This window comes from Neocloeon triangulifer, unplaced genomic scaffold (genome assembly GCF_031216515.1).
Source record: "Neocloeon triangulifer isolate White Clay Creek 2 clone unplaced genomic scaffold, ASM3121651v1 ptg000013l, whole genome shotgun sequence".
Classification (NCBI taxonomy): domain Eukaryota; kingdom Metazoa; phylum Arthropoda; class Insecta; order Ephemeroptera; family Baetidae; genus Neocloeon; species Neocloeon triangulifer.
In genome coordinates this window covers 5882949-5897149 of record NW_026775555.1, presented here as the reverse complement: position 1 = coordinate 5897149, position 14201 = coordinate 5882949, and the positions used below count along the sequence as shown (strand labels likewise).

Below are 14201 nucleotides of genomic sequence, written 5' to 3'. Positions count from 1 at the left end.
GCCCGTTGACTGACGCAATCCAGTGGCAAATAAAAAGGTCTCCTTGATGAGACTTGGTTACAAAATGCTGCGCACCAAATCCAAACTGCAGTGGCGGCAACAAGGGTGTTGGGGGAGGAGAATTACACGGGCCCCGGGTCAGCCCGACGAATTGTAAAAAAAATTAACAAAAAAAATTTGGCGAAAAATGATTCAGGCAAAAAATATTTTGGGTTGGGCGAAAAATTTTGCTTTTTCAATATAGTACAAAAATTTTCTCTTGACATTAAATATGTTAATATGATCTAAAAATTCATTTTCGTTTGAAATTTAATAAATTTTGACGACACATTTACCAACCACTAAACAGCCGTAATATTTTTTATTTAAAAAAAAACTATAATTAAAAATATATTATATTATAAATATGATCAAAAATTTTATTTAAAAAGGTTTTGCTAATTTTTTTCTGAATTTTTATTAAAAAACTAATTCATAACAGTGCTTTATCATAATTAATAAATGGTAATTTGAATTTTCTTTCACTTTGCTTCCCAAATCGTTTTTTAATCTAAAAAAATTCGAAAATTTTATTGAAAAGGTGAAATTTTCAAAAAGTTCACCAACTTTTCTAAGGTTTTGAATGTACCAGCAGCCTTTTTCGCGCGATTACTATTTTTTATTTATATCATTTCCATTTTTCAAATAGCCAAATTTTAAGCATGGCTCAAATTTTATTCAAAACGCCCATGAAAATTAGCATCTGTTTTAATCTGCTCATTACAGTTAATTTTTGCTAAAATGATTCTATAAAAACAGCCGCTTCATTTCATTATACATCGCGGTAAAATGTAAAGCAATTAGTTGCATTGGTTGGACAAGGAGCGCGGATGCTACGCCCACGCCCCCTCTCCCCTTCGCTCTCTGACCACAGCAGTGTGAGCAGCAGCAGCAGTGACGTGGCCGTGACATTCAGACAGCGTGGACAAGTGCAGTGTGCATCATGGCGGCACCGGTGCTGCGTGATCCGCTTTTGTCGGCCTTTCTCAACGAAATAAGTTGTATTAGGGTTCGTCTGACCTGTCTACCGCATGGAGTTCGAGGCCCGACCCTACCCTGACCCTCAGGTATAGTTTTAATGGCGCTCCCACTCACAAATCGCGTCCGTTATCTGCATGAAACGTGTGTGGTTTGCGACGGACTTCCTCCGACCAGAGCATCTGCGAAATGAATTTCATCTAACATCGACAAGGTTTGAGAATTCTTTGTCCTAATACTAATTACAATTTTCTGAAGGAAATCTTTCAAGTTTACAGTTTTTTATCTGTACATTTCATGTTGAATTTGAACCTCAATCATCTGTCCCAGATTAAAAATGGTTTAACTCTCTTTAAAAATAGTTTTTTGATCAATAGTAATTCACACAAACTCTTTTGTGTCTTTTGGAAACAAACAATGATAATTTTTAATTGCATATCAACCTTATCTGAACTTTTAAATTTATTAGCATTCTTACAGTTGCAGCCATGCAATTCAAAGGAGAAGCACTGAGCACCTGAAATCATAAGTCCTGGCAAGTTTGAGATCATCTACGACTCAGTCAGGAAAATCTATATTGCCAGTGCCAAGAACACTCTAAAATGAAGAGCAGGTGTGTGCTTTGAGTTTTTTACAACCTGTCTACAAAGAATTATATTACATTTCCTCTTTTTTTAGCAGTGTTTCAAGAGGTTGACATTTGACATACAGTTTTGCGAAGACCAGATTCCTCTACGATGATGATGGGTTGAGTTTTGTGTTGTCACCGACAGACCAAGATTAAAGTTTGTTGAATTTTTAATCACTCACCAGATATAGCTAAAAAGTATTTATAAATTATTTTAAACTAATTATCACAGTATATTTATCCCAATTATTATGAACATTTCACACACTCATTATGCTTATAAACTTATGAATTTGAGTTTCTGTACGGGTGCGGGGCCAGCAACTAATACCGGTCAGATGGATCGGTTTGAGCTGAAAGCGGCCAAAGGGGACGTTGCCCGCCACCGCTGGTACGGAGTTGCCGAATGGGCGTGCATAATGACGAGCGGCGTCACAACCACCCATTGAGCTTCTCCATGCGGGAACACGGTGGCAGCTTGTGCCGGGGGCTGGCGATTCTGGAACAATAATCGCCAAAGTCCTCGTCTGGAGGGTTCGCCGAATCCAGACGTGTACAACTGCCACCGTGGTGCACTGAGTAAACCACACAACTCGTATGTTGAGCCGCAGCGAGACCACATACAGAGTTGCCAAGAAAGAGTGGAATCTCAGTGTGGCACATGGGCCTAAAAGAGGTTGGGTTCATTGTTTGCCCTTGCGGAGTGACGCCGGGCTTCTTTGAACACCTTCCACGGTGCTGTAGGGGGAGCCCCTTCCTCTCAAGTAATGCTGGAAGAAAAACTTAGTACATCGTGATGTCTGCTTACCTTCGCAGGATTCCCGCACCCACTCCACGCGAATCGTCACTCTTTTGTAAATCAACATATGGCCAAATTTAATTTAAATTGTGTTTCTGAACAAGTCTGACTTGAATTCTTTATGTGCTAAGTGCAAGTAATGTTGAATTTTCATAAACTGTAAATTCGTATGTTCATTAATTAAGAAAAAAAAAACTGAAATCTAATTAAATTAGCCTTTGTATTAAAATTTGTAGAAATCAAAATTTGCAGATCATGTTTGCCAAGAGTGATAAAGAGATAAGATAACTTTGGCACTGGTGAACGCACAGCGTCTAAAACATTTGTTGTTTTCAACATGGTGGAACTGAATTGTTTATAGAATTTGCATTCAGTGGACTTTTATAATTTATCAAACTTAATAATTGATTACAAATTTTTTGGCCTCAAAGTATCAGAGGATAAAGTTTGAAAAGTAAACGCACCAAATTTCTTATGTTAATAATGAAATTGCATGAAATGATGTGAAACCAAATTTGCCAAGATACATTATAAAAGGAATAAATTCGAATTTATTGTCAGTGTAGGATTAAATAGAATGTTAGGAGGCAAGTGAAAATGGCTTAGAATGAAGAATAGGGTAACACAACTAACACATTACATTGCTAATTTTGTCGTAAAATAGATCAATTTGCTAAAAGTTTCTATTCTACAGATCCTGCCTGAGCTTGGCAACTTGACTTTTGGCTTAATGAAAGGTGCTGGCTTTTTCAACATCTTTGGAGAGAAAACCAGATGGATGTCATCAAAAGACTTCAAGTGAGATATCCTCTCGTTGTTTAAATAGAAGTTGCTTTTTAATTTTTTTAGTGTGTTTAATTTAAAAGAACTCGTTGTACTTTTTGTGTTTTGCATGCGATTTTCTTGATTGGAAATAACTTATATTAAGTCAGAAATTTCATATTGTGAGTTGAACTTGTTTAAATAAAGATAATTAAGATCTTCAAGGGTTGAAATGATTTGATCTAATTTTAAATTGAAATTTCACAATTCAAAGATTACTTTGCATCCTACCAGTAGTTAACTAAATTTTAATATTTTTAGCATTAAAATCCATCACCGAGAAAAGTGGAAAATCCAGTCGAGCTTGCGATGGCCTACAACTTTCTAAATGCAAGTACACTTTTCCTTCCCACAGCAGTGTGAGCAGCAGCAGCAGTGATGTGGCCGTGACATTCAGACAGCGTGGACAAGTGCAGTGTGCATCATGGCGGCACCGGTGCTTCATGATCCGCTTTTTGTCGGCCTTTCTCAACGAAGTAAGTCTTGTTAGGGTTCGTCTGACCTGTCCACCGCATGGAGTTCGAGGCCTGACCATACCCTGACCCTCAGGTATAGTTTTAATGGCGCTCCCACTCACAAATCACGTCTGTTATCTGCATGAAACGTGTGGTTTGCGACGGACTTCCTCCGACTTTCGTTTTTACGCTCTCGTGAGAAATCTTGACAATGAAATCAGTTAAATAATCCCAGAATTATTGAATTTTCAAACCTAATTGTTAACACGTCTAAAGTTTAATTAATAATTATGCCATGCACATGAAACATTATTAACATAATCATTATTTTTGTTGCAACAAGTGTAAATATTTAATACATAACTTTTGTTGTTAGAAGTGAAATTCATTTTACAATTTATTTCTATGTTTGTATTAATGTTTAAAATTTGAAACAGGTTTGAACCGCAATAACAACTCTACCTGTGGCTGAAATGTACGGTTTTGTCATCTACGGGAGCAGTACCGGAGGTGGAAAATGTGATCATCAGCCTTTCTAGTGTCCAGCTGCTCTGGATTCCGCAATGTTCACTAAGAACGGACGCATCGTCCTACGACTTCAGGTCAGAGAGACACGTGGCATCAACCAGAGCATCTGCGAAATGAATTTCATCCAACATCGACAATACCTGAGGTTTGAGAATTCTTTGTCCTAATACTAATTACAATTTTCTGAAGGAAATCTTTCAAGTTTACAGTTTTTTATGTGTACATTTCATGTTGAATTTGAAATGCCATTAAATCCTCAATCATCTGTCCCAGATCTCTTTAAAAATAGTTTTTTGATCAATAGTAATTCACACAAACTCTTTTGTATCTTTTGGAAACAAACAATGAAAATTTTTAATTGCATATCAACCTTATCTGAACTTTTTAAATTTAATAGCATTCTTAAAGTCGCAGCCAATTCAAAGGAGAAGCACTGAGCACCTGAAATCAAAAGTCCTGGCAAGTTTGAGATCATCTACGACTCAGTCAGCAAAATTTGTTGCCAGTGCCAAGAACACTCTCAAATGAAGAGCAGGTGTGTGCTTTGAGTTTATTACAACCTGTCTACAAAGAATTAAATTGCATTTCCTCTTTTTTGCAGTGTTTGAAGAGGTTGACATTTGACATACAGTTTTGCAAAGACCAGATTCCTCTACGCTGATGGGTTGAGTTTTGTGTCGTCACCGACAGACCAAGATTAAAGTTTGTTGAATTTTTAATCACTCACCAGATATAGCTAAAAAGTATTTTTAAATTATTTTAAACTAATTATCACAGTATATTTATCCCAATTATTATGAACATTTCACACACTCATTATGCTTATAAACTTATGAATTTGAGTTTCTGTACGGGTGCGGGGCCAGCAACTAATACCGGTCAGATGGATCGGTTTGAGCTGAAAGCGGCCAAAGGGGACGTTGCCCGCCACCGCTGGTACGGAGTTGCCGAATGGGCGTGCATAATGACGAGCGGCGTCACAACCACCCATTGAGCTTCTCCATGCGGGAACACGGTGGCAGCTTGTGCCGGGGGCTGGCGATTCTGGAACAATAATAGCCAAAGTCCTCGTCTGGAGGGTTCGCCGAATCCAGACGTGTACAACTGCCACCGTGGTGCACTGAGTAAACCACACAACTCGTATGTTGAGCCGCAGCGAGACCACATACAGAGTTGCCAAGAAAGAGTGGAATCTCAGTGTGGCACATGGGCCTAAAAGAGGTTGGGTTCATTGTTTGCCCTTGCGGAGTGACGCCGGGCTTCTTTGAACACCTTCCACGGTGCTGTAGGGGGAGCCCCTTCCTCTCAAGTAATGCTGGAAGAAAAACTTAGTACATCGTGATGTCTGCTTACCTTCGCAGGATTCCCGCACCCACTCCACGCGAATCGTCACTCTTTTGTAAATCAACATATGGCCAAATTTAATTTAAATTGTGTTTCTGAACAAGTCTGACTTGAATTCTTTATGTGCTAAGTGCAAGTAATGTTGAATTTTCATAAACTGTAAATTCGTATGTTCATTAATTAAGAAAAAAAAAACTGAAATCTAATTAAATTAGCCTTTGTATTAAAATTTGTAGAAATCAAAATTTGCAGATCATGTTTGCCAAGAGTGATAAAGAGATAAGATAACTTTGGCACTGGTGAACGCACAGCGTCTAAAACATTTGTTGTTTTCAACATGGTGGAACTGAATTGTTTATAGAATTTGCATTCAGTGGACATTTTATAATTTATCAAACTTAATAATTGATTACAAATTTTTTGGCCTCAAAGTATCAGAAGATAATGTTTGAAAATTAAATGCACCAAATTTTTTATGATGATAATGAAATGCATGAATTGATGTGAAACCAATTCATAATCTAAAAGGAATAAATTTGAATTTATTGTCAGTGTAGGATTAAATAGAATGTTAGGAAGCAAAAGAAAATAGCTTAGAATGAAGACTAGGGTAACACAACTAAAACATTACATTGCTAGTTTTGTTGTCAAATAGATCAATTTTCTAAAAGTTTTTTCTATTCTACAGATCCTGCCTGAGCTTGGCAACTTGTCCTTTGGCTTAATGAAAGGTGCTGGCTTTTTCAACATCTTTGGAGAGAAAACCAGATGGATGTCATCAAAAGACTTCAGGTGAGATATCCTCTCGTTGTTTAAATAGAAGTTTTTTTTTAGTTTTTTAAATGTGTTAAATTTAAAAGAACTCGTAGTATTTTGTGTTTTGCATGCGATTTTCTTGATTGGAAATAACTTATATTAAGTCAGAAATATCATATTGTGAGTTGAACTTGTTTAAATAAAGATAATTAAGATCTTCAAGGGTTGAAATGATTTGATCTAATTTTAAATTGAAATTTCACAATTCAAAAATTACTTTGCATCCTACCAGTAGTTAACTAAATTTTAATATTTTTAGCATTAAAATCCATCACCGAGAAAAGTTGAAAATCCAGTCGAGCTTGCGATGGCCTACAACTTTCTAAATGTAAGTACACTTTTCCTTCTCAACGTTATTTACATAGAAATTTCCAATTTATTTTTTTTTTAACTTTGGCGCTATCGTGACCTGAGACGTGATTTTTGCAGGGCGGTTATTTTACAATGTTTAGAATACTCAGATAAGTGCCTTTAGTTTGCTCAGATTGTTTTGAATCGCTTGACCTGGAATTGGTCTAATTTTGTGCGGGTTTCGGGGTCAGTCCCTGTATGTTGTATATTTATTTTAAAATTCTTTAGTTTTAATATTTTGATCAAACTTAGCGTAAGAATTAAATTCTTCTTTGAAAACTAGTTTGAGGTACAATCCAAAAAATTAATTAAGCGTCTACAGTTTTCACAGCTGCAATGATTAAAGAACTATTTTTATGCATCAGGCAGTCAATTTGAATCCAAAATTATATTTAATTAGACAAGAAATAGTTGAAATAATAACAAAGGGTGGCTTAATTCAATTATTAATATTCAGGCAGAACCAAATCAATACACAGCTAATTAAATTTTATGGTCGAAACATTTAATTAATATTCAACTATCACACTCAATATGCAAATTTCCGCTTTGAAGTTGCAGTAATCGCTGGCGCGGTTTTGCTGCGACACACTACTTTGGCCCAAACAAAAGTCCCGCGAGCTAATTGTACCGCGGGAATTAATTAATCATCTAGCGCGGTACCAAATTAATTCTGCTTGTCGTCGCGAACGGCGCCTGCCAATTTGCCGACTAAAATATGCAAACGCGCGCAATTCATTATGAATCGGCGGTGCCTGAAATGGCGTTCTTGTTTGTTCATGAATTATTCCGCTGCGTTTGTGCGCACTTATATTTCCGTCAGCGTAACTCTCGAGAGCTCACGTGTTTCTGCCAGGTTTCCTGGTGCTGAGGTGAGAAAGTGCGGTTGACGATCCGTCTCTGCTCATTAGTTGCAGATAATGGAATGCGTGACCCCCTCGCTAATTTTGAAACCCAATTGTGGTGCCAGCAGCCATAAATCAGTGCTCGGAAGGGCGGCGCTCTCAAAATTGGCTTCCCTTTCGCAGTTCTAATCGCGCGAAACCAGCCGTCTTTGCTTCCCCCTTTCCGCATTTCAAATAATTATGCCTTTTGAAATAACTAGCTGCTAAAATTTTAATGAGATTTGTAATGATTTTCAGGGTTAATTCAATTTTATAGGCAATGCTTATTTCTGATGGTTTGGATACATTTCTGAAGACATAATTCTAATAGATTTGTGTCTTCATCTGCTAACTTTGGAATTAATACATAATAATAATTCTTTTAAACCAAATTTAAAAAATAACCAACCGCAACGAAAAAAAAATTGTACGTACTACTATAGGGTTTTGAAAGTACCAAAAGTTTTTTGGTAATTATAAGTAACTTTTCTACAAAACACCCATGTAAATTAATATCTGTTCTACTTAAAATTAATTTTTGATGAAATGATTTTATAACAACAGCCACTGTAAAATGTATAGCAATTAGTTGAAATTGGTTGGACTTTCAACATGGAGTGCGGATGCCAAATAATGCTGCCCCATGGTGAGCTGCAGATTAGTAGATTATGGCGAGGCGGCATCAAGGCAATTTGTAGTTGCTGAATGTGAACCCTCTTAGCACTACCGCACTCTGATGATTAAAATTGTTGTCCTGGACCAGCCTTTGATGGCGCATGATTGCCTGGCAGACCGAATCCACAATTCCATAGAGGCTCACGTAACGAATTGATCACTCATTGTCAGTTTTTATTTGTTACCGGTTTAGCGCGATGAAAAATTGTGAAAACAAAATTAACACTTTCTAAATTATTTAAAAGCCTATAATTTACATGATTTCTAAATTTTGAAACAAATTATTTATTATTCTTATGCAGAAATTATGTAAAATTTTAATTAAAGTTTCTTTCTATGAAGCAATCGGTGATTCGCCTCAATTATTTGTAAATTTGTACTGAAAAAAACTAAATCTATTTCAGTTTTTGATGTTAAAAATAAGCACTCTAAAAACGTTGTTAAATTTTAGGCGGTGTAAAAATTGCGGCTGAAAATGAGGTTTAGGCAGAGATCAAGTTCTTATCGCGAGGAAAATTCGATAAACCGGTATGTACTTTTAAGCAGAGGGAGAGAAGAGAGAGCAGTTGTAAAACTTTTTCGCGCGTAAAGGAAAACTAAATTCACTCTCTTATTGGCTTTCTCGTCGTAGCTCTTTGTGCGAAAGGGATTCCATCAGGCCTCTCTTTCAACCAGCCATTGCGGAAGATGGAAAGGAGAGTGTAGGGCGGCGGCTCTTTCTTGTGAATTCTCATCTCAAGCCACGGAAATTTAAGAGGGACCCAAACTTTGTTGAGCAGCGCCCGATTCAAAGGCTGATCCATCATCTTGCGCGAGAGCAGTCGTTGACCTGCAACCTCATCTTCATTAATAGCACATTACTGGGCCGAAATTCGTTGCTCCGTCGCAGCTCATCAAAATGCAATATGCACTCGTGGCGGTTCATCTTGATTATCGCGGCCGCCACTTTTGCACGTCCAATATGAACTCAACGCGCCCGACGGGAACATCATCACGCTGCTTTTATCTGCTCTCGCGCCGCTTTTTACAACTCGGGAGAATCGCGCCGAACCAGCCACTTCTCATCAGTGAGCTGTCAGAAGTTGGAAGAGAGACTGGAAACTCCCATTATCCGCGTCGAGACGAAGGCATGATCTTGTTCAAAGCATTTGGGAAAAGAAATCTCAAAAGTTCCGGGAAAATATAAAATTTAAATGAATAATTTCAAGTTTTTAATGAAGGATTTCTTCAAGAAAAGTTTCATATTTTTTAGTAAAATACAATTTCGGTGTAATTTTTAATAAAATATATTTAAGAATGTAAAATTTCACGTTACTGAAAAAAACACAAAAATCACAGATAGCAAAAATTCAACGGCCCAGAGCAGCCCAGAGTTAATTATTAATTTTAAATTTTAATTCATACCATTCCAGCTAATATTATTTTGTTAATTTCAGGTTGCTGTTATATTAATATTGTTGGGATTATAGGGCTGATATCAACTATACGGTCTTCAAAATAGAATAAATTTGCGAAAAATATTTATATTATTGTAATATTTCTTTGCCGAAGCAAGATATTTGAAATATTCAATTAATATAGGCCTCTCAATGGCTATAAAGCCGATGTGCACGACGTAATTTTAAGGTTGCAATTAAATTAATATTGTTGGCATTATAGGGCTGATATCAACTAAACGGTCTTCAAAAGGGAATAAATTTGCGAAAAATATATTTATTATTGTAATATTTCTTTGCCGAAGCAAGATATTTTGAATATTAAATTAATATAGGCCTCTCAATGGTTATAAAGCCAATGTGCACGACGTAATTTTAAGGTTGCAATTAAATTAATATTGTTGGGATTATAGGGCTGATATCAACTAAACGGTCTTCAAAATAGAATAAATTTGCGAAAAAAACATATATTATTGTTATATTTCTTTGCCGAAGCAAGATATTTATAATATTCAATTAATATAGGCCTCTCAATGGTTATAAAGCCAATGTGCACGACGTAATTTTAAGGTGGCTGTTAAATTAATATTGTTGGAAATATTGGGCTGTTATCAACTAAACGGTCTTCAAAATAGAATAAATTTGCGATAAAATCATATATTATTGTTATATTTCTTTGCCGAAGCACGATATTTAGAATATTCAATTAATATAGGCCTCTATATGGCTTCAAAGCTGATGTGCACGACGTAATATTAAGGTTGCAATTAAATTAATATTGTTGGGATTATAGGGCTGATATCAACTAAACGGTCTTCAAAATAGAATAAATTTGCGAAAAAACATATATTATTGTTATATTTCTTTGCCGAAACAAGATATTTAGAATATTCAATTAATATAGGCCTCTATATGGCTACAAAGCTGATGTGCACGCGTAATTTTAAGGTTGCAATTAAATTAATATTGTTGGGATTATAGGGCTGATATCAACTAAACGGTCTTCAAAATAGAATAAATTTGCGAAAAAAACATATATTATTGTTATATTTCTTTGCCGAAGCAAGATATTTATAATATTCAATTAATATAGGCCTCTCAATGGCTATAAAGCCGATGTGCACGACGTAATTTTAAGGTGGCTGTTAAATTAATATTGTTGGAAATATTGGGCTGATATCAACTAAACGGTCTTCAAAATAGAATAAATTTGCGAAAAAATCATATATTATTGTTATATTTCTTTGCCGAAGCAAGATATTTAGAATATTCAATTAATATAGGCCTCTATATGGCTTCAAAGCTGATGTGCACAACGTAATTTTAAGGTTGCAATTAAATTAATATTGTTGGGATTATAGGGCTGATAAAAACTAAACGGTCTTCAAAATAGAATAAATTTGCGTAAAAAACATATATTATTGTTATATTTCTTTGCCGAAACAAGATATTTAGAATATTCAATTATTATAGGCCTCTATATGGCTACAAAGCTGATTTGCACGACGTAATTTTAAGGTTGCAATTAAATTAATAATGTTGAGAATATTGGGCTGATATCAACTAAACGGTCTTCAAAATAGAATCAATATGCGAAAAAAACATATATTATTGTTATATTTCTTTGCCGAAACAAGATATTTAGAATATTCAATTAATATAGGCCTCTATATGGCTACAAAGCTGATGTGCACAACGTAATTTAAAGGTTGCAATTAAATTAATATTGTTGGGATTATAGGGCTGATATCAACTAAACGGTCTTCAAAATAGAATTAATTTGCGAAAAAAACATTTATTATTGTTATATTTCTATGTCGAAGCAAGATATTTTTAATATTAAATTAATATAGGCCTCTATATGGCTACAAAGTTGATGTGCACAACGTAATTTTAAGGTTGCAATTAAATTAATAATGTTGAGAATATTGGGCTGATATCAACTAAACGGTCTTCAAAATAGAATCAATATGCGAAAAAAACATATATTATTGTTATATTTCTTTGCCGAAACAAGATATTTAGAATATTCAATTAATATAGGCCTCTATATGGCTTCAAAGCTGATGTGCACAACGTAATTTTAAGGTTGCAATTAAATTAATATTGTTGGGATTATAGGGCTGATTACAACTAAACGGTCTTCAAAATAGAATAAATTTGCGTAAAAAACATATATTATTGTTATATTTCTTTGCCGAAACAAGATATTTAGAATATTCAATTATTATAGGCCTCTATATGGCTACAAAGCTGATTTGCACGACGTAATTTTAAGGTTGCAATTAAATTAATAATGTTGAGAATATTGGGCTGATATCAACTAAACGGTCTTCAAAATAGAATCAATATGCGAAAAAAACATATATTATTGTTATATTTCTTTGCCGAAACAAGATATTTAGAATATTCAATTAATATAGGCCTCTATATGGCTTCAAAGCTGATGTGCACAACGTAATTTTAAGGTTGCAATTAAATTAATATTGTTGGGATTATAGGGCTGATTACAACTAAACGGTCTTCAAAATAGAATAAATTTGCGTAAAAAACATATATTATTGTTATATTTCTTTGCCGAAACAAGATATTTAGAATATTCAATTATTATAGGCCTCTATATGGCTACAAAGCTGATTTGCACGACGTAATTTTAAGGTTGCAATTAAATTAATAATGTTGAGAATATTGGGCTAATATCAACTAAACGGTCTTCAAAATAGAATCAATATGCGAAAAAAACATATATTATTGTTATATTTCTTTGCCGAAACAAGATATTTAGAATATTCAATTAATATAGGCCTCTATATGGCTACAAAGCTGATGTGCACAACGTAATTTTAAGGTTGCAATTAAATTAATATTGTTGGGATTATAGGGCTGATATCAACTAAACGGTCTTCAAAATAGAATTAATTTGCGAAAAAAACATTTATTATTGTTATATTTCTATGTCGAAGCAAGATATTTCTAATATTAAATTAATATAGGCCTCTATATGGCTACAAAGTTGATGTGCACAACGTAATTTTAAGGTTGCAATTAAATTAATAATGTTGAGAATATTGGGCTGATATCAACTAAACGGTCTTCAAAATAGAATCAATATGCGAAAAAAACATATATTATTGTTATATTTCTTTGCCGAAACAAGATATTTAGAATATTCAATTAATATAGGCCTCTATATGGCTACAAAGCTGATGTGCACAACGTAATTTTAAGGTTGCAATTAAATTAATATTGTTGGGATTATAGGGCTGATTACAACTAAACGGTCTTCAAAATAGAATAAATTTGCGTAAAAAACATATATTATTGTTATATTTCTTTGCCGAAACAAGATATTTAGAATATTCAATTATTATAGGCCTCTATATGGCTACAAAGCTGATTTGCACGACGTAATTTTAAGGTTGCAATTAAATTAATATTGTTGGGATTATAGGGCTGATATCAACTAAACGGTCTTCAAAATAGAATTAATTTGCGAAAAAAACATTTATTATTGTTATATTTCTATGTCGAAGCAAGATATTTCTAATATTAAATTAATATAGGCCTCTATATGGCTACAAAGTTGATGTGCACAACGTAATTTTAAGGTTGCAATTAAATTAATAATGTTGAGAATATTGGGCTGATATCAACTAAACGGTCTTCAAAATAGAATCAATATGCGAAAAAAACATATATTATTGTTATATTTCTTTGCCGAAGCAAGATATTTAGAATATTCAATTAATATAGGCCTCTATATGGCTACAAAGCTGATGTGCACAACGTAATTTTAAGGTTGCAATTAAATTAATATTGTTGGGATTATAGGGCTGATATCAACTAAACGGTCTTCAAAATAGAATAAATTTGCGAAAAAACATATATTATTGTTATATTTCTTTGCCGAAACAAGATATTTAGAATATTCAATTAATATAGGCCTCTATATGGCTACAAAGCTGATGTGAACGCGTAATTTTAAGGTTGCAATTAAATTAATAATGTTGGGAATATTGGGCTTATATCATCTAAACGGTCTTCTAAATAGAATAAATTTGCGAAAAAAACATATATTATTGTTATATTTCATCGCCGAAGCGAGATATTTAGAATTTCAATTAATATAGGCCTCTCAATGGATATTCAGTCGATGTGCATGACGTTATTTTAAGTTAGCAATTAAATTAATAATGTTGGGAATATTGGGCTTATATCATCTAAACGGTCTTCTAAATAGAATAAATTGGCGAAAAAAACATATATTATTGTTATATTTAATCGCCGAAGCGAGATATTTATAATATTCAATTAATATAGGCCTCTCAATGGCTATAAAGCCGATGTGCACGACGTAATTTTAAGGTTGCAATTAAATTAATAATGTTGGGAATATTGGGCTGATTACAACTAAACGGTCTTCAAAATAGAATAAATTTGCGAAAA

At 34.2% G+C, this 14201-nt stretch overlaps 1 protein-coding gene across 5 annotated transcripts in view; it reads left to right on the top strand.

Moving 5' to 3' along the window:
- The first annotated feature begins 980 nt into the window (after window positions 1–980).
- LOC132198722 (ly6/PLAUR domain-containing protein 6B-like) overlaps window positions 981–14201 on the top strand; it is a 73183-nt gene continuing 59962 nt past the window's right edge. The window contains exons 1-10 of one of the 5 annotated variants that reach the window (XR_009442026.1): window positions 981–1231; window positions 1498–1630; window positions 1699–1802; window positions 3139–3242; window positions 3528–3815; window positions 4159–4394; window positions 4647–4784; window positions 4851–4951; window positions 6282–6385; window positions 6669–6742. Coding sequence is in view for 2 of the 5 variants with exons in the window: in XM_059622907.1 (XP_059478890.1) it covers window positions 6736–6737 (2 nt within the window). In the remaining 3 variants the exon portion in view is untranslated. Of the gene's footprint in view, window positions 1232–1497; window positions 1631–1695; window positions 1803–3138; window positions 3243–3527; window positions 3816–4158; window positions 4395–4646; window positions 4785–4850; window positions 4952–6281; window positions 6386–6668; window positions 6743–14201 lie in introns of those variants that run through there. The other 4 variants (XR_009442027.1, XR_009442025.1, XM_059622906.1 and 1 more) reach the window with 4 other exon arrangements.